The following is a 26,091-nucleotide window of genomic DNA, read 5'->3' on the forward strand; positions in this document are numbered from 1 at the left end:
TGCCGTATGATTGCTTTGGACACTGGGGCCACCTGATATGACCTGAAATTGCCAATGCCCACTGGGAGAAGCTGGAGGGGCCCAGTAAGAACCAAAATGATTGTGCTCTCAATTCCTACTTGTTATGGACTGCCATATAAGACTACTCTAGTGCACTTGGATAGTGTTTAACTGGCCTGACTGGTAAAAATGATGCCTGATTCCAGTGATATTAAAGGAGACATATTGGATAAATGGGGAAAAACGCCTATTTTGTAGGCAATTATGAATAATATCCGGTGCTGGTTTCCCTTTGGGCTAAAAATGAATCCTCTCTGTAAAAATGGCCCCTTTATTGGAGCTCCCTATAGATCCTCTCACTTCTCCGTCAAGTGTGAAATGAAGAGTGGGCGTGTCCTAACGGTCCCTGCCAGAAGCACAGTAGGAGGGGGAGAGCCAATCACAGCCCTGCAGTCACACAAGCACAGACAGGCTTCAGTTCCCTATCAGGTCAGCCTAGCTGCTGATTGTTTCCTATCCTACAGTGCAGTGTACAGAGGGCCGCTGGCCCCCCAGCTCATCCAGAGAATTCAGCCAGCAGGAAGTGGAAAACAGATGGGCGGGGCTAGTGGGGTTTTGGTGGAATTTCTCAATAAATCAGCCTGAAACACAACTTTTTTAAGCACAATCCTTCTATATCTAGAAGAGTATAATTCCCTGGTACATTCATCATTTATATAGGATATGTCTCCTTTAATAGGGAAGACCCAGATAAACATTGAAAAGCCAGTATTTGTTTCAGAAATGTGGCATCATTTAGCTCCAATAAAATCTGATGTGGTAATAATTTGTTATTTTAAAAATGATGCTTAATGCCAATGTTATTAATAAGGTAAAAATATAGGAAGTACAGACAAGTTTAGTTTTCCAGAAAAGGAGACAACCCTAGTCAGTGGCAAGGGACTGATAATCACTTTATGCACAAGTGAGATACTGATCTCACACACTTTGGGTTATTTTGCCACCAGCCAGTATAGACATCAAGGGGACAATCGCCACAAGTGCCACTGCCTTAAGGCAAGTATGGGGAAGCAAATGATATACTTGTAGTGAACATATTTCTTGCTCAAGCTCAACTAATTATAGTTTAAAGGCACGTAGAGAAGTTTGATTTCTCCCTTCTCTCACAGTCACACGATCTCCAACTTGTTGTGTAAGAGAAACTATCATTGTTTCATAACAGGGGCTGCACTCTCGTCATGTGACGCGGCAGTCGCACAGCCCAGGTAAAGAAGCTCCCAGCGATTGGCTATAGAAGTCGGCGCGGCTTCTGACTGGGATCGCTGTAAGCATGTTGCTGCCGCTGTTTGCCTGCCTTGGGCTGAGTGTCGGGATTCAGTGGGTTCTGTGGGTTGTAGCCGCGCTGCTTCACACGGAGAAGTTTTATGACTTGGCTGGTAAGAATCTGCCCCCCTTATCCCATACGCAACTCCACCATATTTGCTACAGGAGTCATTATTTCATACTTTATTCAGAATTGGAAATTATTTGCGTAGTAACGTTTTGGTTCGCCCTATAGTTACAGTGGCGGGGCTGAATCTAAATTGAAAGCTGCACCGACAAATTAGATTACATAATAAACGCTTTTATGTAACCTAGCAACTGGGGCGGGATCTTGCCGCGTGATATGTCTACTGCGCATGCGTGTCATGCATTCCTTTAGTTGACAAATTTTCTTCCAGTGTTTGTCCTGTTGTGTCAGTCAAGTTTCTGCTTCTCTTAAATGAACACTATTGCTACAGACCCCTTCTAATAAGGAATATACTCGCAAAAGTATTATATAATCAGTACATAATTGGACAGCCTATATGTTTATTTAAAGGATGTATAAAGTGATATTCACTTGGGGGATCATTATTTAGGCACCCACCTGTATTTGTAATATTTGAGGTTGGACCCTAGATGCCACCATCTTAGAGAAGCTCAGGCTGCGGGTGCTCACTTTGGTTTCTTGCATCTGTTTTGGGTGCCATGAACCAGAGCATGCCCATAATAGTAATATCGTTAGAGTCCTGTGAGGAACCAATTTTTGAGACCCACAACCCACATTTTTACTTGCTTTGACCCGCTACCTAATTTACAGCTGCCTTATTCATGACCCGGACCACCAAACTGCAAATGACTTCATCAGAAGTGGGTGGGGGTAGAAAAAATGTGTAAAGGATTAAAATATAGATAATATAAGACCTGCATCTATACCCACATCTGAAAATCCTACCAGCAACCTGCAGGGTATCCCATGGGCTGACTTCACTCTACTATGCATTCACTGGTCCCAAGGATCCAGGTGCATCTTGGCCAAGCTTGCCCAACCCCTGTCCCTGTCCGTTCTGATGGGAGGGTTGTGCCTATGTGCCTTCCCCAGCCGGCACTCATGAATACAGAGCATGCCGGTTGCAGGCAGTGCTGTAGACACCTGCAAAGCATCAAGACAAAATCCTCAGCCTTATTCACAAACCTAGCTTTACTAATAATAAAGCGATGTGTACTTTTCTAATCTTAAAACATGACCTGATAGGGTTGCCACCTAGCCGTATTTAACCATCCTAGCCTAACAAATCACCAACTAGGGTTGATGCTTGCAATACAAATTTATTGGCAATGTACTTGCCTGTAAATTTGTAAGGATGGCAAACCTACCTATAAATCCCTTCCTGACTCAGACCCTCTCTGCTGCTGCTCAGCCCTTATAAACAAAGGCCCGCCTCTGTCACACCTATTTCTCTGTCTATCCCACCCATTTCCCACCCTGTCACCTGATCACCCCGAACCCCCCAAGTGACGTCACTGTCTGCCCCTGACCTGAAGGCCAGTAATATTGGAGCAAAAAGGTGGCAACCTAAGGTGCTGAGCATTGCCTGCTTTATAAAGTAATTGCAGTGGTTTAATAGATTTTGGGTTATAACATAATAGGAGGACTGTAGGAGTTGATAAGAAAAGCTTGTGACCACAAGGTCTGGACTGGGATTCAAAATAGACCCTGGCATTTCAAGTACACAGAGGCCCAAACAGACCCCACCAGTCCAATAAATAGTGACTGTCTATGGCATTTGCCTGAATCTACAGACTACGTAGTAGCAGCTTGAGCAGAGGGTAAAACTGCCAAGTCAGCCAATAACCAGTAACAGCTGGGGGGGTAGGGGTTCAGTCATATTCTTTTATGGTTTCTATTAGACAACAACTACAGAAGGGAAACAAATACATAAATACATTATAGTGATAACTTTTTAAAGAAAATCAATAAAATCTTATTGTTTGCACTAAAAAACTCCTTTTAAACTCTGTAAAGCATACTACTGAGCCGGTCACAAAAACTCTAATCTATTTAAAATTGCTATTAATCTATGTCTATAACAAACAATTTTTTCTCATGTATGTGTAGCACTTATTTTAGCACTCATGCTGATGCGTTCATCCGAGTTCTCATGAGTGCACATATTTTCAAGATTCAGACTATTAGCTTCTTTGTTTGGCTTTGCCAGGGATATCCACACTGAGAAGCTCTTCTGTCCTAATAGAAATATATTTTCTCTGAAAGCCAATAAACTACTAAAGAGCAAGGTCCCATCTTGTAAATATAATAGTACAAAGGTTAGTACAAGAAAGCATTATATACTTTGTTAAAGGTCAAGTAACCAATCAGTCTCTACAGCCAAATTGCCTTTTGCTGATAAAAGTTTTTCCTCAGTAAGCGTTTCCTAAACCTTTATCTATAAAATAGAAAGCCAGTAAAATATTCTCCTTAAATAGGGATCTAGTGTCCTCTTGAATAAAATATTTTAATGGTAGTCTGAATTAAAAGGTGGCTGCTGGTAAATATTGTGTGATTTGGTCTTCCACATGGAAGGCTGCCAAGTACTATTGCTTTGCCACTATGGATCTAAATGAAACTAGGAGTGGGGCGTAGGCTCTTACATCAACATCATTATCTACTGATTCCCTAGCATGGCACCTTATGTGGGGCCAGACAGGTCACTGATTGGTTAGAAATGAACCCCTGCCGCTTAGTTGTGGGTGATTACACAGTGGTCCTGTGTGAATCTAGGGCTTGAAGCCATGAAATTTAAACCTGCACTTAAGAGCCAAATAGTACTGAATTTCACCCAGTTATTGGGCTGTATTGTGCATATTTACTAAGAAATGTCTCTCACTCTTTCTTGCCAGTGGTTAATGTTTTTCCCCCACACATAAATATGCAAAGTAATATTCTTGAGCAAGTGAAACTTTCCCACAACCTTTACCAAATGTTTTACCCAGCTCCAAAACATTTTTGCCAGCTCAGTTTATGGCAGATTTGCAAAGATTTTGCCCACAGGCTATGCCTTTCTGCTGAATATTTAAGGGAGAAAAACTGACAGAAAGTGACAAAAACTTCATGAATAATAAATATTTTCTCTTGTGGAAACTGCTATCTGCCCCATGAAATCTGCTTCTCATTATATTACTCATTCTACAGAACTGCAGAGCTTAAAAATGGGCCATAGCTGTGTAGGATCAAGTTTTACGGACTTTTTATTGATTTGGACAAAATTATTGACTATATTTTCTGATTTATATAATACCAGTATTTATGGTAACCAAAGAGCATTTGTCCATGCAGGTTTCCATGTAATGTGATTTTTATACATTTAGAGCAGTTCGATAGACCGTAGTAAAAAACATAAAATGCTCACAGCCATTAAGGGTGATGTTCCACAGGGAAATTAGTCACCTGCTGTTAAATCTCTGCTACCGCAAGCAACTAATCTTCCTGTAATAATGTGAATCGCCAGTGGAAAGGCATACGTATCGCTAAGTCGCCCAAAGTTTCCTCACGAAGGAGGAAACCGTTTCTGATCTCCAGCAAGTCCTTCTCTGCAGAACATTGGGTGCAACCATTACTGCTGGTTTGGTGGGGTGGTGCAAAAACCTAATAATCTCAAGATATCATTTATATGGTCTGTCTCCTTCAACTTCAGCCATCATATCGGGTTTGGCTAAATCATTTGTATAAGATTTGTTATTTGCCCAAATCCTAAAAATAAAGGATAATTATAGCTTATGTGATATTTCCCCAGGCAGTGGAACTTTCATCCTTTTGGCACATCTCAGCCTGCAATGGACAGGAGCAAGATATTTGCGGCAACAGATCCAGACAGGGTTGATCACAATATGGGGTGTAAGGTGAGAAGGTATATTGTGAGACTAGTGAGTTTGTATTTAAGGGGCTGCCTGCAACATCAGTTATTTTTATTATCCTAGACTTGGTACATTTTTGTTCCTGAGAATTTTGCGTGATGGCCATGACAGGCGATTCAATGGCGTGCGTGATAACCCCAGAACGTTCCTCATTTACTGGACAATGCAAGGTGAGGAGGCATAAGGTGCTGTGTTTGTAAATGGATGCTTGGCAAGCAATGTTCCCTCTAAGATCAGATCTCATGCTCGTGTACACAAATTTTGAGTCCAGTGCACACAAAGAATTACAAAGAAATACAACATTTTGTATTCATTCTGACCTGAGCAGTTTTTAAAAATGTGCAAACTAAAGAACTTTTTTTTTGCCCACATAGCCAAGAAGGACTTAGCAGGAACATTGTTGGCAGGTAGTGCATGTTGGGAAATAACTAGCATTTTATTTGTGATCAATGTGTGGCTGACCTGGATACTCCTCAAGGGTCTAAACCATCTTGGCTGCATATACTAAATCATGCCCTAGCCATTCTAGTTTAGTCTGCTGGATAATGGGCAAAATGCTAGTCCTATGTGCTTTCATCCTTAATTTGCCTCCAAGTTACAATGGGCACCTACTTTATCAAAGGGGATGGAGAGCAACATGTTACTCAAAAGCCACTGCCTTGGGATCGCTGGTCTATGTTGTCTATGCATCAGGCACGTAGATTAAACCCATCTTTCTGCCCACATAATAATTATTAGGTGAATGTAAGAATGTGTAAAGAAGTAACTAGCTAATATAGCCATAACCACACCTGTTGCTGTAATTGCTTTCATTTTGTTTGTTTCAGGTATTTGGATATTTGTAACACTTCTGCCATCTCTGATGTTAAATCTGGAAAAGCGAGACAAGCCACTGGGACTGCGTGATTTTTTGGGTTGGTCGCTATGGACAGTTGGGTTTATAACGCAGGCGACTGCAGATCAACAGAAGTGGAGCTTTAGAAGTGACCCTGACAACATGGTTAGTTTTGCACATACAAAATACATTATACAAATAGAATGCACAAGCGCTAGGAATATCCTGTAAATATCCTTATAAACAGTGCCTAGAGATCTAATTTGTCACAAAACTTGTGTATTATAATTATGTACCCCTCTTGTAAAATATGGGACGTTATAGGTCATTTTGAAGTTATGACCTGTATAAAACATGCTTTTATATGGTCATGAACTCCTCAGTGCCTTATACTTTACAATAGGGAGTACATTAATCATTATCACCAATTGTAATAATGGTATAGCTTAAAAAATAAAATCAGCTGCTTCATATTACAGTGAAATCTAAACATGTACACAACATGATTTAAGTTTTTCCTAATTTTACACTATTTTCTAGTTCCCTAAAAAACAAACTGGTGGTTCTTGCTTTTAGTGTTTTCTAGTGTTTGTGTTTTTTAGTGTTGCCAGAACATATACTCTGACATTAGCCTGAATGCCAAACCAATGGGGTGCAACCTGCACTGGTTAAACTTCATATTCTGTCAGTAGCTGCTTGTGGAGAATCAAGTTGACTTCCCAATACTAAACTATATAATCTGCCCATACAATTAGATTAGTAGTTGCTACTACATGGGTAGTAACAACCAACCAACCAATAATTATTTTCCTTGTGTGACACAGCTATTTCCTTAGTGGCTAAATTACTAATCTATCCTTTATTTAATATATGGGAAATTGTCCTTTAGGATTGGCATTTTTTGAAGTTGAAATGTTTATGCTGTACCGAGCACTCCATTTACTTTCCTTGCATTTATTTAAAGCCAGATGTTTTGCTTTCTTTGTAGGGTACATTTATTCAGAGTGGTCTGTGGGCATACAGCCGCCACCCAAACTACCTTGGAGAGATCTTGCAGTGGAGTGGGCTCTTCCTTTCTGCTTCCACTGTTCTGAGTGGTTTCCAACTTGTGAGCATTATATCTCCAGTTTTTGTGTGGTTCTTGCTCAGTTATGTGAGTGGAATACCAATTCTTGAGAGGCAAGCCTTGAAAAGATGGGGCAGTGAAGCAGCTTACCAAAGTTATGTCCAACGGACCCCTGTGCTCTGGCCTTTTAAGTTTTAATTTTTCAAAAACTCTAATTTAGAGGCCAATTTACAAAGGATCTTTATTTTTGTTTGGGGTGAAATTTGTTTCTGCTGAAATAAAGAATGTGTGTTTAACAACTTCTACAAATATTTTTCAGTTTAGTAAGCCAAGTAAAGCAAGAAAAGGTCTTGAATTTCAAATTTCCCCATAGACTAGCATTACAAGGGGAAGTATTTTGGATATAAATGTATCCAAACAGTAGTATGGGGGGGGCGGGGGAAGAGAGAAGAACCCTCTTATATAGTTTTTTTTTTATTTTCATTTTTTCTTCTCTTTTGCAGTATAATTAGTAGCATTTTTCCTACTGCAAACAACTTAGTAATGCTGTTTGTCAGTATTGAATAGCACATTATTGATTCATGCTGGAAGCAGCCAGCTCGAGCAAAAATTTGTCATGGACTCCTAGCATTGTTGGTTGCAGCCAGAATAAAAAGGTTGAGAAACAGACAAATGCATCAATAGATGACTTGCTTGCATCTCTGGAGTGAATCCTTTATTAATTACAGGAGCCTCCAGCCAGTATTGTAACAGAAGACTCTGCCTCCCATACATTATAAAAGATACCCTCAACAAACCTTTAGGTTTAATTTAATATATACAAAAGGTTAAGTCCTGGGAGCTAAGCAATCGTTATTAATGTTAAAATGTAATGTTGGTGAAAAACTGGCCTCCACAACTGTGCTGGTAAGAAGTGTAATCTAGGGACTATTTTCGGAGTGTTCTGGTCCAACAAGCATGTAAGAGTCAAGTAAAGTTTTTTCAAGCTTCTGACCATGGGTCAGCCCCAGGAGAATTGCCTATAATTAATAGCAGGCCACATCGCCACATTTGGGCTTGTACACAGACTGCTGGCAGTGAAGCCTTTAGGCTAAGGCCCACTAAGCCATGAACACAACACAATTTTCCCTGCCTTTCATGGCTTCCCAATCAAAATGCCCTTCCCCATCTCTCATTATACTAACTAGAAGTGATAACTGTTGAGGTTGCGAATGTTAACTGCCAAAAGGGCATGGTGGCAGTCAATGCCTGTGACCACTACAGTGATGCTGAATAAGCCAAATGGCAATTGTAAAAATATGGTAGGGGTGCCCTGCAGTGGACTCCCCACCTTATTATATGAATTAGAAGGCTGATGAAACTTTTTGTAAACCCTGATCCATAGTACAGTCTACCAACTAGGGAACACACAGGTAGTTATTACACACTATCATCCAGTCCAGTTACTTGTGCGGTGTAAGAAAAAAAGAAACACATTAGATTAAATGATAATTTAGCAGTATTGTATTTACAGAGTATTACACAACATAACATACTAAAAAGCTAAACATGAATTATGTTGGTTAATACAACATCTTGGATTCACTGCACAGTTTAACTGTTCTTTTTTTTCTAAAAATATTTACAGAAGGATAAGGGTACTTTTCCAAAATGTCCTACAATTCAAGATTTAGGAGATTTATGTCAAACCGTATTGTGTGCTTGCTCGCACCAATATAATTGGAAAACAAAACATGTAGACCTTGTGATAAAACAATTTACAACAATTAAAAACTTAAAATGAGTTTTCTACAATGAAGATTTTATAGCAGCCAACTAAAATGATAAAAATGCAGTTATAAAATTGTTAATGGCTGGCAGCATACTTGCAATACAGTACAATGTTTTATATATATATCCCTTCGGTAAAATGCATTAAAAGTGTTTAAAAGCAAGTGTAGATTAGTAGACACCAGGAGTAGTGTATAACTTGCACCCTCCGGACTTTTTATTTAAGCAGAGGGGAGGCGAAAAAGTTTCCTTGTCTGGGGATGCTGCTTACGGATTTACTTTTGCTTCCAAACCTAAAAAAAAAAAAAAAAAAAAAAAAGATTTAAGTCATCAGTAACATCAGAGTTTAGGAAACTTCAAACCAACCTATTATGGTGACTACTCACATTGGTGTGTTTTTGCCAATTGTGGATTTCATCCTCTGAGAAAGGGAGCTGGATGATGGAGTTTTATTGAATTGTTGCTCTGGAGTGGTAAGGGGTCCTAACATGCTGACTGGAATTTGAGGGATAAAAATGACACACATTATACAAAGTCCACATTTAATTTAATGCAGAGTTAACAATTTTCCAGAATTTTAAAGTAATTTCAGTGCCCTGACAACATGTAATCACTGTCAAACTGCAGCAGATGCTAAATAATTATTTTGCACAAAGATGTTTAATTTCTCTTATAATCCAACGTATCAGCAATTTAGAGCTAGGGGTGTGCTAAAGCCAATATTTAGATCTGGACCAATCCTCTGAGGAGTTAGTATTGCATCAGTTCTGGACAGTCACATGACTAAGGGATTTGATACAGCTTTGCTACATCTTAAAAAGAAAGTTCTAGGACGTCCATCCTTAAATTAAAATATGACTGACCACACAAGTCTGGTTGCAGCCACAAAAAAAAAAAAAAAAAACAAACCTATACAGGTTTCCATTATCTGGAAACCCATTATCCAGAATGCTCCAAATTATGGCAAAGGCCATCTTCCATAGATTCTATTATAATCAAATTTAAATTTTTAAGAGTGATTTCCTTTTTCCCCGTCATAATAAAACAGAACCTTGTACAGGTATAGGACCTGTTATCCATAATGTTCAGGACCTGTGGTTTTCTGGATAGAAAAGATTTTGAAAATCTGAATTACTTGATTAAAGTTAAGACTAAGAGACGGCTTTCATGTTTTTGAGCTTTCAGGGCAGGGTTTTATAGATAATTGATCCCAACTAAGATTTAATAATACCTTATTGTGGCAAAACAATTATATTGGGTTTATTTAAATAGAAATATATTAAAGTGGATATTTTTTTAACAATCGGCATTCTGAGAACATTTGGAGAACAGAACAGTCTGTTATTGCTCTAACAGGCGGAAAATCCAAATTCTCCAGCAGGGGTGCTTAGAGCAGGGAATATATTTAGTGGCATCTCTGTATAGGCTTATGAGGAAACCCAGGGAGTTTCCACCTGCTGTAGATAGTACCATTTAGTACCAGAGCATTGCCAGATGTGTGTTTCACATGGCCTGTAACCACTGCATGAATGTCTTTTCAACTAGTCCCAAAGGCTGCAGCCTTTTAGTGCCTATGATACCCCACAGGGGTATCAAATGGGTGGGGGGGCTAGTGGGACTGTGAAAATCCAAGCAGTCAAAATATATGTCTTGATATACAGCAGTAGTCTATAGCTAAATATAAAACTTTAAAATGGATTCATCTACTTTTCATTCCAGTTTTAATCCCCTCTTGGGAGCCAATTCAGTTAGTGTTTATGTACCTTTCTACAAAAGCCTAAACTCACAGAATATTCAATTCCACAGATTAAAAGGAAACCATGATAATCTGTCTGTACTGCATGGACTGGTCCACTTCCCCAGCCACCGCCACTGTTAAGTAATGGATTCTGGAACAAAGTCACTCTACTTTTTATGGTGGGTTGTGCACACATTCTCTGCAAAGCAGTTGGACTTTAAGTCCCAGAATCCATCATAAAACTGTAAACCAAAGTGATGCTGGGAAGTGGTTATCACAAGTCTGTGTAAAACAATACACTAATATTTTTTTTGGAGGACTAGATAGGTGTTGCACTTACATAACTATGAGCTCGTCAAAAAGGGAAGTATTTTTACTTTAAAGGAACTATACCTCCAACCAAGGTAGTCTCTATAACAATATATTGCATAAACAAGCTCATATGTAAAACCCTGCTTCATCTAAATAACACATTAATAAATATACAGTTTTCCTTTAACTGTACAATTTACACCTACTATGGATAAATTTCTGAAACCAATTCCATGTATATATTTTATACACACAATCCTAAATCAAGACTTTGATTTGTCAGTTTTACAGCTGCTATTTTACACTTATAAACAAGTCACATTTGCAAGAAACAATTTAAGAGTAATCAATATACAAAATTAAGTAGTGTATATTTACCTCTGGCGTCAGGAGTCCGAGGAGTGTTAAAAACATTGGCATTTTCAATAATGTGATTGGGGTCAATATTTTCTACCATCATGAACTGATTCCAGAATTCTGCAGGTAATAGCATCAGCCTTTCAACAACCTAATAATAAAATGTTAAACTGCATTAAAATCACATTCCCAAAACACAAAGTTCATAAATCACTGTTTTAAAATACTAACCATAGGTTGTCGCCTTGTATCTTGAAGAATTGTCATGGGGTCAGGATCTGGCACTGCATGACCAACAAGAGTTGGGCCAAATACCTTGGACAGATTGCTCACATCCATCTTACAGTCTGGGCTCTGGGCCACTCTGGAAAATGTGACATTTCAGTATGATGCTTTTAGGATTCACCCATAAAATAACTGGCTGAATTTGCAGTATCGCTCACCTTTGAAGATGGATCATCAAGTAAGCTAGCGTGTCTCTGTTGGGTGCTGGCAACTCATCTACAGCTTGGTAAATAGCAGCAATGCTGCTCTTTTCATCTGTAATTTCTGATAAAATATGTACATTGAAGTTTAGGTGCAATAATATGAAATGAGTCCTGAGCTATTGGAAAGCGCAAGGTAGGCCCCTTCTCGAATGCTCTTGAAAGTGTTGAATTGTTTATCAATCGCCCTATTACATGCAAAACAAGGTGATGTATTGTGAATACAAGTACAGGTATGGGACCCCTAAACCTGGGGTCTTCCGTTAATATGTATCTCCATATCTGAAATTCTATAAAATCATTTAAACATAAAAGAAACCCAATAGGATTGTTTTGCCTCCAATAAGGATTAATTATGTGTCTTAGGCACTGTTATTACATAAAAAAAAAAATGGAAATTTCTAAAAATGAGAATTGTTGGTTTAAAATAGACTATGGGAGACAGCCTTAATTCTAAACTTTCTGGATAATGGGTTTCCGGATAACAGTTCCTATACCTGTAATGAGATCATTGTGTTTAATAAAGCATGCTCTACTATACGACAACAAAATTGCTTTGGACAGAAGTCAGACAACCACTCACCAGCTGCTTCCATGAAAACTCTATTTAGCCGGAAAGTGAGAAGTGGCTCCTTGAGATTCCTCAGAAAGTCCTTCAGGAATCCACACACGGCATGAATATCATCCACTTTACTTAGAAGAGGAACACTCTTTCCTCTGAGGAACTTTTCCTTAAGTTCCTTCACTGTACGGTCGCAGCCAGAAATTCGATACAAACCAGTCTGAAATACATTACAAAACAATTTAGTGGAATTTTAGTACATACCACAAGGCATCATTAAACATTTCATTCTTTAGATACCTCATGGAGTCCTCTCTGCTGAATTTCACTGACACAGTGAACAATTATTGGAGGAATCATTGGAGATGTCAGTGGAGCAAAATCCGCTAGGGTGCCCTATAGGAGGAAATAAGGAATGGTTCAAAACAAACATTAGGCATGTTCAAGAACCTGTGGAGTATCACAAAAGCATGCAAAGCATTATGAGAATAGGCACATCAAGACTGGCACAGGCGGATACTACTTTTATTTGCAGCTGTACTTACAAACATTGGAAAGGTTGCTTACAATTTCCTTTTATTATACTTTTTTCCAGTTTTGATGAAGTTCATTTTTTTAAATAGGTTGTTCACCTTTGATTTAGGTTTTAGTACGATGTACACAGCAGCACAGCGGTAATTTGGAAAAAGTGATAACTTTACTCAAGTGCCAAAGGCAACATTTCGGGCTTCAATCCAGCCCTTGTTATTTACCTACACAGGCAGATGGTACAGCGTGCACCTGGGGCTACAAGAAGCCTTTTTCCACTTTGTAGCACATCTTAACTGGTCTTAGAAAGATGTAGAGAGCAACATTCTAAGAATTTGCAACTGGTCTTTATTATTTGTGAGTTTTTTTTTTTTTTTTTTTTTAAATATATCACTTTGTTTAGTAATTCAGTCCAATTTGGTATTTCTGCAGTTATCTGTTTCTACCATTCAAATTACCTTAGCAACAAAGAGTGGTTTGAATTAGAGACTGGAATATGATTAGGAGAGGGCCTAAACTGAAAAATAGGTAATAAAAAGTAACAATAAAATTGTAGCCTCTCAGAACAACCAGACAGATTTAAAAGCTGAAGAGAAGAAGCGAAAGGCAAATTAAAAAAATAATAAAAGAAAATAGAAAATCCTATAGGAATGAATAGAATGTAGGTGATTTTTTTTTTTTGTGGTAAACTCACATCTTAATTAAAAACAAAAGAAGATAAAAAGGAGCAGAAGATAGGAACAAGTAAGCCAGTAAGCCAGAAGACACCCGTATAGTTAACAGCTTCCCCCATTGAGAGGTTTCACAGACCCCACCATTTTTCTTAAGTATTTTGGGAAATATTTTCTGACCAACATACAGATTCTTAACTTACACTGTAAATACTATAAGTATGTTAATTCCTTTGCAACACTTAAATCTGTAAAAAAAGTGCCTTCCTAAGGAGGGTTTACTAAAACTATATTTCATGGTTTATAGCTACGGTGCCAAAGTATTACTTCTGGCAGTAGCAATTAGAGTGGTTATGCTTATACAGCACCAGAAGTGAAGAGCAGCATGCTCCTCTAACAGCTCAATGAATCAGCTGCATCACAACTAAATGTTTCTACCTTAAAGAAAAACACTTTTCTAAAACAGATTCACAAATAGTATGTAAAAAAAAACAAAAACAAAAAAACACTATTCCAAATTTCAAAATGCTATCATACCTCTCCAATACGGACAGGTGTGCCACCCACTGTAGGAATACAGGGAAGGGGGCATCGTTCTCGACACTCTGGATGAGCTACAACACGACAATCGCGACACTTCAAAGAAATTTTTCCAAATTTTATTCTTTTACCGCATGGAACACACGACTCAGGTTTAATTACCTGGAAGAGAAAACAGAAAATAAATGTTACCAATTACCGTTACGAGAAAAGGGAGCCTTTCACCTATTTTTAACACAGGCTTACCGTTTTTGATACAAATTCATGTAGACGCATGCCTCCATTCTGTGGAGTTCTGCAAGTGTCTGCTTCACCTTTATGGTCAAGGTGCCGACTCACTAAACTGGAATCACTGTTCCAGGGCTGCAGTGTTCCTAGAAAGGTAACAGATGGTGAAGCAGTTAAATATAAAGGCTGAATTATGTTCCTGTAGGTGAACAGAGCTTTTGCTAAACTCACCAGTCCTACGGCTCCGAGTGTTATAATATGGTACAGTCTCAATTGAAGAAACAACATCAATAGGCCCTCCATTGTTTGGCACAGTAAGCGTTGTTTTTGCAATAATGGATTCATTGGCCTGTAAACAGAAAATTACATTATAAACAGTTCAAAATTTGTGAACTAGCATGAACTGATGTTGCCAATACTGCAAATTTCATGATATTCTATTAAAAGTGTACACCCCCATCTTTTTCTAATCAGGGCTATCCAAATGGAGGCTGCAAGCTACATTAAGCCTGCAGGTGAAGCTATTGTGGTCTGCAACTGCCCCTACAAAGGGTAGTGACAAATCTCTGCAGTAATAACTTTAGTGGGTAAGTCAATTTTTTTAAAAACTATACATAGGCAAACAAGAAGTAGGCCAAGTTAAAATGTAATTACCAACACCAGTCACAAAACATTTATAGCAGCAGCAGCAGATAATTCACACCTACCTGATCCATTGCAATTTCTATAGAACGATTTCTCTTGCTTGGAACTGGTGGTCCTTCAGTATGCTGCCTGGAGGAACGCTAGAAAAAGTACAAAAGGTAAATGTAATACTGCTGGTGTCGGAACATAAATTGGCACTTTAATATTGAATTACTGTTTTGTGTATGTAAAAGTTTTAATGAACACATTTTACACATGTTTACATGTTCAAACTAAGTTACCGTTGCAGAATTGACTCTGTGGAACATTTAGTGCTTAAAATACACTATATATTGTTTCTACCTTCCCTTTCTTGCCCTTTGAGTGCCGTTTTTTTTGTGGGTAAACACAAGAAAGTTAAAAAGGAACTTACCCGTTTCTCTCGTTTCTTAAGCCGCACATTTCGTACAAGAGAAGAATCCCAGTCCTGTTGATATTATGTAGAGTTAGGTTAATTTCCCTTTAATATACTTCTAAACCAGAAAGATCAAAAGGTAACTGCATCTTGCAGCAATGTAAAAATGTATTGATAACTTTACACACAAATGTCAACCTCAGATCATCATATCACCATTACCAGACCACATCTCCACCATCATCTTTTATCCTCTAGAAACCAATTTCCTGGCAAATGGCCAGAGTAGGAACACAAACTAGTGTGAATACCGCAGCCTGCCACTAAACAGCATTCTACACTGTAGCCTGTATAAACAAAAATGATCTCAGGACCTGCCATCAGGCATAATAATCCAGGTGGTCATCTAAACATGGAATCCGCATGATTAGCCTACAGCTACAAATGACTAACATTGACACTCAAATAGGATATATGGAAAAGATGGAAAGAGTAGCAAACATACACGCAAACGCATCTTGAATATCTAAGAGACAGTTTCCTGGCTCAATGGCTAAAGAACCTAACAACGCCTTTCAGACTTGGCTTATTTAAATCTAAGGGCAAGGACAAGTTGGGAGATTGAGCCAGCATTCAAATTAAAAAATAAATAAATAAAATACCGCTAACTACAAATCTCTGTGCGTCACTGCCCTAAGGACTTGCTGGGGCAGATCTTTGCCATTCAGGGATAATGAACAGCTTTGGAAGAAACTTCAGTTCCTATGATGGCACCACATAAGAGTCCAGAAAAAAACAACCACCATGTTTGACATAAGCAAATGATAGTGTGTATCCCTCTGATTACATCTAAAAGCATCACAGTAAAAAAATTTGCCCAACACTATTAACGTACATCACCCCGTATAGTGGAGTTAGATCAAGACAATTTTTTAAAATAAAAACCAAGGCAGCTTTGACATAATCCCTATCTACCAAAACAAAATGGCCTTAAACAATGCCTTAAAAAATATATGGCTTATTACCAATGAGTCTTCAGTCTTGTCAAAGCTGATGTCTGAGAGAATGGAAGCAGATTCATCTATTGTTGAGAGCCTAAACAAATGTGAGGAATCAGGGAAAATTAGCTAACGCATTGCAATGTAGAATTAAACTTGAATTTTTGCACAGCTATAAGCTAGTTCTTGCTACAGCTCAGTAGCAACAATTCTGTATTTAATAGCAGATTTTACATATACATGCACTGTGTATAGTAATAATGTTCAAGTGTGCTTATTAATATGTGGATTTGCATATTTCAGTTATAAGAATGGACAGTGGCATGTAAATTGCCATGTGACGGGGGGGGGTCTTCCAAAACTGCCACATGCACCCAGATGGCGGGACAGATTGGTGAAAGCTGAAAACTGCCCTGGACGTGTACGGCTACCTCAACTGCCAACAAAATAGTTGTATGTTTTTGACAGCATTACTACTGCTGCTACAATACAGTTATGCATGCAATAGTCCAAGGCGCAGTTACTGGCTTCATATTTACCTCCTAGTGCCATTTCCATCAGCGGACATTTGAGTCCTGTTATTAAGAAAAGCTAAAGCACTTCTTTGCTGCTCACTGAGCTGAATGCTGCCAGATGGATCACACATTAGCAGTTCCCGTATCAGCTGTATTTGTCGTTCCTACCATAAGACAAAACAGGTGTTACTAACAGCACAGGTTGATGTCTTGTCTCCCCCAAAACTGTCGCACACAAATTCTCCAATCTCACCAGTTTTTCACATTCCACCTCTGCACGTTGTCTCCTCTTTATCTCCACATCCACCTGATTGCGTGCATGCTTTAGCTTAACTTCCAGCGCACTGCGCTCAGTTTCAGTCTTCATCAGCATTTCTTTATTTTTTATCAGTTCTTGCTCAGATTTTTGCCATTTTCTTCGAAAGTCTTCAAAATTCTTAGCCAGCTGAATAAACTCTAAGGAATAGGGAGAAAAGGCAATGATTGATCTCTACCATTCAGAAAGAGCATGACAATACCACTCACAAATAAAACCACACGTGAACTGTGCCTAGGGCTATACTGTCAAACTAGAACGCTTTTAAGTTCCAAACAATCAATTGCTCTCCAGGAAGAAAGGTTTGATTTTAGTGTGTTGGCATTTCCAATTATATTTACTCGCAATTTAGGATGTCTAGCTCATACAAGTTAGACAGAAACGCAATATAAATTTAGTTTAAAAGTGAAATATCAGTTTACAGTTATTTTTTGGAAAATTTCCTGTAAAGTTAATACTATGACAAAAATGTATGTTTTCAAAAAAGCTGATCGACATGAGCATGTTCTGTCATTTTTTTTGGGGGGGGGGGGGGGGGGGGAGATTTACAGAAGAATATGCAAAATCAGAGGGCTGGGAAGCCAGATACTCCCGGCTGGTGCTTCTGTTGGCAGAAAACTATACCAGCCTTCCGAGCGAGCAATGTGGAGCAATATTTTTACCTTCGCATTGGGTGCACATGTGCAGTAGAGTGAAAAGGCAAACTTTAAAAGGAGAAGGGCAGCTTTTTCACTATACTGCACGTGTCCTGGCCTGGGCCACTGAAGAATAAAGAAACAGAAGACAATGATTGTCCCATGGTGCTTGCTTTGGAGTACCCCAGACTGGCCCGGGGTATTAGGTGAGCGATTATAAGCACTAAGAGGTGCCTAACATTTGCAACATTTTGGTGCCCAGTTTTAAAATGAGGCAGTACTAATCAAATCAGTATGGGGGGGTCACACCACCACAAACAAAGAAATTCAGCTAACCGACTGTTATATTACCATGAAGATTGAATAACGTTACAGCCAACAAAGCCGAAGTTCTAATATGCAGAGACAGCAAAGCTTCCATCTTGGGATGCATACTTACGTGGCTCTATACCCTCATTCAGGCCATCTACTTGCCGCATTAATTGCTCAAAAAGATTGCGTAGGTTCATCAGGTTTGTCGCCATCTTCCTGCAAAGAATTGTCGATTAGTAGAAAATCACAACTTGGAGCATCAATAGGTGGAGCAGTGCTCGACTCGAAAGTTCTGGGAGCACATTTTGACCAAGGGAGATTTGCAGGGACTGTTTACATAAATACAGACATGTAAAAACCATATATACAAGTATGCTACTACACTTTAAGCCATTAAAACAGCAACTGAAAACTACTTTTTCACAACTCCAGCAAACCCATCATATACCTTGCTAATTGGCCAAAATTATCAAGAAAGCTCAACCATAAAGTTCTAAAAGGCTCATATCCAAGCAAAATGAAAGATAGGCAGACAGACGGTTATACACAAACTTCTACAATGTAAACTTGCATATAAACACCATACATCTTAAAAACTAGTACAAAACCAAGCAAAAATGCCTAAAAAAAATTATACGAAACAAAAATATTTACAGAAACAGCACAAAAACTTATGTGCCTACGACCATAACACACATAGCACATTTAACCTTATGGATATATAAAAAAAAAAAAAAACTACAGGTATACAGGCTCAAATTACAGAAGTCAGCCTCCTTATTTTAAGAAAATAAATCTTATTTTAAAAATGATTTTCTTTTTCCCTAATAAAACAGTACCTTATGCTTCCTTGATAGTAACCAAGCTGCATAAAAGAAGCTCTGAAAGCTTGTAGCCAGACTGGGCTTTTGTTAAAACAAAACCAAAGTCAAGCAAAAGGACCAGACCAACAGAGGGGTGGAACATAGAAGGCAAAGCAACATAGTCATCCCATATGTTGCTGGAACATAAGAAAAAAAATCAAATTTTTCAATCGCATTCCTGTGTTTTTCAAACCCAGCAACACTCAGACGGACCTGGCAGCGATACAGTTTTTAAGCACGGGCCCCTTTAAAGAGTTACAGGCCCTTGGCTCATTGGTGGTCAGCGGGTAATTTTATTGGTTGCGCCCTGTGCGTACGTGTCACGTCAGCACGCACGGGGCGCAACCTAATAAAAGATCTGCAGCTGCGGGACCTAAGAAGAGACAGCGGACGCAGAACGCTGGGGGATGTTGGGGAGAACGCTGGGGGGAGCTGGAGGATGTTGGGGAGGACACTGAGTGGGGGGAGCTGGAGGATGCAGAGGGGGGAGCTGGAGGATGTTGGGGAGGACGCTGAGGTGTGGGAGTTCATTTTCACTACATTCCACATTTATTAAAGCAACTGTTTTTATTCTTTAATTTGAAATTGATGCCTCAATTAATGTCATTTTATTGGTATTTATTTTGATTATTGAAACTTAGCAGTTGCTGCTGTATTTCCCACCCTAGGCTTATACTCGAGTCAATAAGTTTTTCCCGTTTCCTTAGGTAAAATTAGGTACCTCGGCTTATATTCGGATCGGCTTATACTCAAGTATATATGGTACATAAAAAGTAAGGTGGTCTATGCTGTCCAGTGTAGTGAAGAGTGTTCAGATCTATATATTGGGGAGACAAAACAACCTCTCTGTAAGAGAGGCCCAACATAGGAGGGCTAACTCCTCAGGACAAGACTCAGCAGTCTATCTACATCTCAAGCAAAGAGGACACTTTTGAGGACAGTAATGTGCTTATTTTGGACCAAGAAGACAGATTTGAAAGATGTGAAAGAGCCCATATATGAAAAACTGGAAAAAACATCCCTGAACAGAGGAGGGGGTCTGGGGCACCACTTGACATCCTTACCCTGGTGATCTCACAACAATGCACACTTCTAGTCATGTACTTTGAAAGATTAACACCTGCATCAATGAGAATCATGGTACCATTGTGACTGGATCATACTTACACCTGTGAGTTTCAGCCAACACCTAACTGAATAAGTTTAATGGAACCAATTTGATTGGATGACTGTGCCCTCATGGGTTTAAATGCCTGGGAATTCCCTTACATTTAGGGAAGTGGCAGACGGGGAGATTAGTTGATACTGTATATCATGACCTGGATGAATAGGAATCTGCATAGACATGTGTATGTAGGTCTTCTGAACATTTCTGGCAAGTTTGATAAACATCCACTCTGTCAGTGGTTTTGTTTTTTTTTTTTAGATTTAAACTATTTCTTGCATTTTAAGGATTTAGGTTATTGTACTGCTTTGGCTATTTGGGTCACCTAAACCAGCGGTGCCAACTGAAGTCTAACACTGAAGTCACACACTTTATGAATTACTGGGGGTAAGATTTTGGTACAGGTGAGGAATCAGTTTAAGGGGTTAAATGCCAGGGAGTTCCCCAACACTTATTTGAACTGAAGAAGCCACTCGGATGAGTGGAGAAACATTTTCAAGAAAACGCAAAAAAGTCCAGCTGTTTTAAACTTAATTTTATTAGATACATACACATGCAGTCACCCAGCTAATTCAATTAATCAAGTGTCCTTTAATTTACAAAGCCCAGCTTGTGTTAAATTGCTTTTTAGCACAATCATATCACATTATGTTTGGATAATCTTACGTGCAAGGCTAAGCAAGATAATAGTCCGTAAAAGCCAGCCCTGAAACCCCACAGTAAGCAAAATATTGCAGTTTGTGGTTGTAAACTTTCTAACTCTGGACATACAGAAACTACTGACTACAACGTGACAGAACTCAGGCCTTGTAGGATAGGACATGTGCAGCAGTATAAATCTGATCCTGCAACACTAAACACTAACAGCATCTCACCAGTGGCAACTATATAACATACTTGGACCTGCCATGTTTTGTGAATGGGGCTATTGCAGAACACATTTCAGTGACTGCTTGTTAATTCAAACATCTTTGGCATGACACTAGTTTGACACTTACATGGTCAGAGTATTCCAGAGATGGAGGCAATGCAATAAAGGGTACAAAGATTGCTACAGGTCCAGTAATGGATATCAACCAATCAGCAGTTAGCATTTACTGTTCACCTATCTAAAACTATATATCTGATTGGTTGTTGCAGGAGACCTCTCCAACCTCTCCTGTGCTGTTGGCTTATTTTTTATTTTCTTGATAACTGCTCTTAAAAACAAATTACTGTGGGGGTAGTTAACATATGCAGTCTAAAAGTATAACTATTTATAAAGCTCTACAAGAACTCAGTGCTGTACAATCTTACAATGTATAACAGTGCACAAACATTGTAATAAATACAATAAATAAGTATAGATACACAGATTAAATGCCATGTGGTATGTAATCTACAGTTTAAATGCATCTATACACCATGCACATTTATTTTGGGTGTCCAGAAGTCAAATGGTTTTATGTCAAATCGGGCACAATTGCCCATGCCATGTAACCTATAGAATACATAGGGCCTTCTTTCTCTATAAATACAACATTCAATCACTAGAAGCCACCTGCAACACATTTTCCCAGGCATGCACCACCACAGGTGACCAAAAATTCTGGCCATACTCATCTCATATGATTTTCAATACATTATGGTGGCCTATCAATCCTGACAGATATTTTTTGCCTGCGGATATCTGTCAATAGGGTAGATTGCCAATACACAATTTTAGCCAGTGTATGTTCGACAGGTGAGAAAGCAAAGACCAGCAACAGCTACTCTCACCACCTGCTGTTGCCTTATTCAGGCTGTCAGGCCAAAGTAGAAAAGAAAGGTGACCACACTGTGTAAAGCAGTGATCCCCAACCAGAGGCTCGTGGGCAACATGTTACCAATCCCCTTTAAAAATGGGCACCAGCTTTGAGGCCAGTGGGAGCAATATTAAATTTCTTTGAAGGCATAAAGAACAATGTGTTTGTGTTGGTATGTAACTGGTTAAGAATTATAAACTCGACAGTCTACTTTAAGTTTAACTTTCACTTGATAAGTGCTATCATTATAACGTCTTGGGTTGTAATTTCCTGATGCATTTAAAAACGGTCTTGCAAGGAGTTACTAGATTCAGCTTATGACTGGAAGTGAGACTAATGCAAACAGATATAAATGCTTAATTAAAGCCACCACACTCCAAGGCTCTCTATCAAACCAGTCTTGTAGCAAAATGAGTCCTGTTGAGAACAGAGCTTTTTACAATATATTTATCAGAACAGGCCTAATTATATATTTATATACATTATATACAAGTTTTATTGTATGTAATGGACCAGTTAGTAACCCTGACATGTGGTTAGCTAAGAATAAAAACTATTGTTTGGAGGAAAATGTAAAATAAAATTACAGGTGTTTTGCCTGGTACCTATTGCTTTTTTGGTCCAAGTCCCTATTGAGATGCATCATTTATTGAGAATTTCTCTAAATAGCTCAAAACAAGGAATATACAGCTGAATAGATCTGTGGTGTATTTAACGCTGGCCATACTCGCACCGATGATATTGTACAAAATCTTGTTTCATGTGATATTCGGTGCGTGTATGGGGGCTCGACCGATATCACAAAACGCTGCAGATATCAGTTTACTCGTCGATTGGCCAGGTTAAAAGATTTTGATCGGGCACCCAAGCAAAATGGTCACATGAAAGATCGAAAATTGCTACATGTATGGCCATCTTAAGAAATTAAATGGGCGAGTCTTTTTCGGCGATTTCCGGAAATCGCCCCGCCGCGTCTGCCATCCCGCCGGCGACTTACATGTTCGCCGGTGGGATGGCAGGGGAAGGCAACTCGGGGAGATTAGTTGCCCGCGAACAGGGAGTTAATCGCGGGCGACTAATCTCCCCCGTGTGCCAGAGCCCTAACTGGCCTTTACACTGAACCCCCACCCCCAAGCACCACTAGAATGCAATTTATTGCCTGTTATATAGCAGCAACACAGTTACTCTTTACAGAGACTTTCCAGTATTCAAGTCAGTCCCTGCCACATTCACAGAAAGTAGGTTAATTTTATGAAAAGCCTAACCTAATGTATATACATGGAAAACATGAACTCCCTGCAGACAGTGCCCAAGCTGGAATTGAACTCAGGACATCTATGCTGCAAGGCAGATATGCTACTGGGAACCACTAAACAACATGCCCACTTTTTGGCAATATATGAAAATAAACTCTAGGGATGCACCAAATACACTATTTTTGGGGTTGGCCGAACCCTTCATGAACGATTTAGGCAAATACTGAACCTGCAAGATGCAAGGCCACTGAAGGGTTTATTTCCAAGATCCATATGAGATGTCTCTCCTTCCTAGTTTTGTACAGTGAACTCACAGACACTAACAGACAGACTGGGCTATACCTACTAACAAGCTGGGATGTGCAGAACACCACAGGCACCCTATGAGCCTGCAGGATGCATATGGCGTGCCCTCTGCATGTCCCATGGGTGTAATGTTGCTGCATTCTGCCCACAGTAGTGGGCAATATAAAGTTAAATAGCATTTAGTCATGGATTTTTAGGGCAATACATATTTTACATGTCTCTTCTCAAAGAACCATGACAATTTCAAATGTTTTGCTTTTTTCCCCCCCTCAACCTGAGACATGTGTGTACCTTAGTGCTGGGCGGTATACCGGTAAAAACCGATCACCGGTTTTTTTTTTTGAAACCGATATGAATTTTCTACATACCGGTGTGCTGAATACTTCCGGGTGCGCACGTGACGTCAGCGCGCACGTGACGTCAGCGCGCACGTGACGTCAGCGCGCACGTGACGTCAGCGCGCACACTCTACAAAAGCGCCATCGCTAGGACGCATTCAGAGTCGGATACCAATGTGAGCTGTCGGGGGGGTGCCTGGCCAGTAATTATATTTTATGTGAAGGGGATGGGGTTGTGTTTGGGGGGGGGGGTTATATTTATGTGAAGGGGATGGGGGGGTGTTTGGGGTGGGGTGGGTGGTTATACTTATGTGAAGGGGATGGGGTTGTGTTTGGGGGGGGGGTGGGGTGGGGGGTTATATTTATGTGAAGGGGATGGGGGGGTGTTTGGGGTGGGGTGGGGGGGGTGTGTGCGGATGGGGGGTGTTTGGGGTGGGGTGTGCGGATGGGGGGGTGTTTGGGGTGGGGGGGTGCGTGCGGATGGGGGGTGTTTGGGGTGCGTGCGGATGGGGGGGTGCGTGTGGATGGGGTGGTGGGGGGGGGCTGCGTGCGGATGGGGGGGTGTTTGGGGTGGCGGGGGGGGGTGCGGGTGGCGGGTGTTTGGGGTGGTCACCTAATCATGCATGGGGAAAAAAAAATACCGTCAAATACCGTGATACCGATATAATTTTGAAAAATACCGTGATATAAATTTTTGGTCATACCGCCCAGCACTAGTGTACCTGTTTACAGACTGTATCAGATGTAGGAATTGAATTACTACTACACATATCCAGAGAGTCAGTGGGGCCACAAGCAGGGCAGGAACATTGGGGCTCTGTTGGTTGGGGGGGTAACTGAATTAAGGATGCGCAACCTGCAAACCCCCACAGCTACCGATATGAAACTCCCAGGAGCAATGCTGAAGAAAAGATTGTAATTGTAATGTATATGGGCACCTTTAGGGGTGTGAAACTCCCAGGAGCAATGGCTGAAGGAAAGATTGTAATTGTAACGTGTACGGGCATCTTAAAGGTGGCGATTGGACCAGTTTGAAAATTTTGATTGGGCGCCATAGAAGGTGCCTGACCAAAATCTCCCTTCAGTGCTGAATCGACAGAAGGAGGTAGAAATCCTATTGTTTCTACCTCCTTATCCGTTGATTCAGCCCTGAATGGTGTGTGGCGGATCTGACAACGTTTCGTGCGACCATCGAAACATTGTCAGATCGCCACGTGTATGGCCAGCTTAAGGGGTGTGAAACTCCCAGGAGTAATGGTCATGGGAAAGATCCTAATTGTAACGTGTAGGGGCATCTTTATACCAGAGCTGTTCCACTTGAGGCCCGCAGGCTGGATGTGCCCATCTAAAGGACTTTTACCCCCCCAGTCTGCTGTAAGGCTCCATAGACATCACTGTATGACAGGCTGACCAGCCAGCAGGGCTGAACGGATTGCAGTTTATTTAAAATGCATTTATTACATATTAATTTATGTGATGTGGCGCACAAACTCGCTGTATGAGAAATAATGGGCCCATTTCATGTACATACACCGAGTCAGCCCATTGCTTTATATTTCCAGTGAAACTCGCCCCCACCCCCCCAGGTTCCTCGGTATTGCACAGGCCCCGGGGCAGATGCGCCACACGCTGATCTGTTCATACATAGGCTCATGTACAGAGTTGAAAAGTTAACGCAATTCAAACTAAAACAACTTTCCCCTTAAGCCCCATTCATTTTAGGAGCAGCCGATCTCAGAGGGGCGCAGGGACTCGGATCCCCTCAGTAGGAGTATCTATGGCTGTACCTATATGGCTGCACCTATACGGCTGTACCTATACGGCTGTACCTCTATGGCTGTACCCACAGGCCGTGTGCCAAACAGACTCGGGCAACAACCAGGAATAATAACCTGAGCGTTCACCCCGTCCCGAACCCCAACAACTTACGCGCGGTTCCCCCGGTCACACTGCAGGCCAGCACTTTATAGAGGCGCCGAGCCGGATCCCTGCCGCGGCTCCCCAGCTTCCGCACACTGCTCTCTCCCCAACCGTTTCCTCTCAGCGCGTCGCGCTCAAGTTTGAATTTCTAGCCCCGCCCCGCCGGCCTGTTACCTTGACAACGCGGCGAAGAACTGAGCGGCGGAAAGCACAGAGTGTGATTGGCTGGGATAAGGCCGGGAGGAAAGGGGAGGGTTGTTGCTTGGGCAAACAGTGTTGTTAGAGAATAACTTGCAGCTTAGCTCATAGAGGAAGCGGAATGCTGCTGGGTGTGC

General features: G+C 40.3%; 2 protein-coding genes across 2 annotated transcripts; one reads left to right on the forward strand and one right to left on the reverse strand.

Moving 5' to 3' along the window:
• The first annotated feature begins 1,030 nt into the window (after positions 1 to 1,030).
• LOC100145110 (uncharacterized loc100145110) lies at positions 1,031 to 7,414 on the forward strand. Its single transcript, NM_001126625.1, has 6 exons — positions 1,031 to 1,056; positions 1,223 to 1,436; positions 5,097 to 5,202; positions 5,281 to 5,387; positions 6,045 to 6,217; positions 7,041 to 7,414. The coding sequence occupies exons 2-6, from the start codon at positions 1,331 to 1,333 to the stop codon at positions 7,314 to 7,316; spliced, it is 768 nt and encodes a 255-aa protein (NP_001120097.1). The 5' UTR covers positions 1,031 to 1,056; positions 1,223 to 1,330; the 3' UTR covers positions 7,317 to 7,414.
• Positions 7,415 to 8,603: 1,189 nt separating this feature from the next.
• On the reverse strand, positions 8,604 to 25,842 carry racgap1 (Rac GTPase activating protein 1). Its single transcript, NM_001001236.2, is given in 17 exon segments — positions 8,604 to 9,181; positions 9,275 to 9,383; positions 11,317 to 11,446; positions 11,527 to 11,659; positions 11,739 to 11,844; positions 12,364 to 12,562; positions 12,643 to 12,738; positions 14,079 to 14,243; positions 14,328 to 14,455; positions 14,541 to 14,658; positions 15,017 to 15,094; positions 15,367 to 15,420; positions 16,374 to 16,443; positions 16,886 to 17,025; positions 17,115 to 17,317; positions 18,252 to 18,340; positions 25,766 to 25,842. Coding segments are annotated over 16 exon segments (1,890 nt in total). The 5' UTR covers positions 18,337 to 18,340; positions 25,766 to 25,842; the 3' UTR covers positions 8,604 to 9,105.
• Between the last annotated feature and the right edge of the window lie 249 nt (positions 25,843 to 26,091).

This window comes from Xenopus tropicalis, chromosome 2 (assembly GCF_000004195.4).
Source record: "Xenopus tropicalis strain Nigerian chromosome 2, UCB_Xtro_10.0, whole genome shotgun sequence".
In the NCBI taxonomy this organism is placed as follows: Eukaryota; Metazoa; Chordata; class Amphibia; order Anura; family Pipidae; genus Xenopus; species Xenopus tropicalis.

Bases quoted from the DNA above. Each gene is read 5' to 3' on its own strand.
- LOC100145110 (NM_001126625.1), top strand. From the start codon at position 1,331: ATGTTGCTGCCGCTGTTTGCCTGCCTTGGGCTGAGTGTCGGGATTCAG. The intron at 1,437-5,096 runs GTAAGAATCTGC...ATATTTCCCCAG, and splicing joins GAAGTTTTATGACTTGGCTG to GCAGTGGAACTTTCATCCTT. The intron at 6,218-7,040 runs GTTAGTTTTGCA...CTTTCTTTGTAG, and splicing joins GAAGTGACCCTGACAACATG to GGTACATTTATTCAGAGTGG.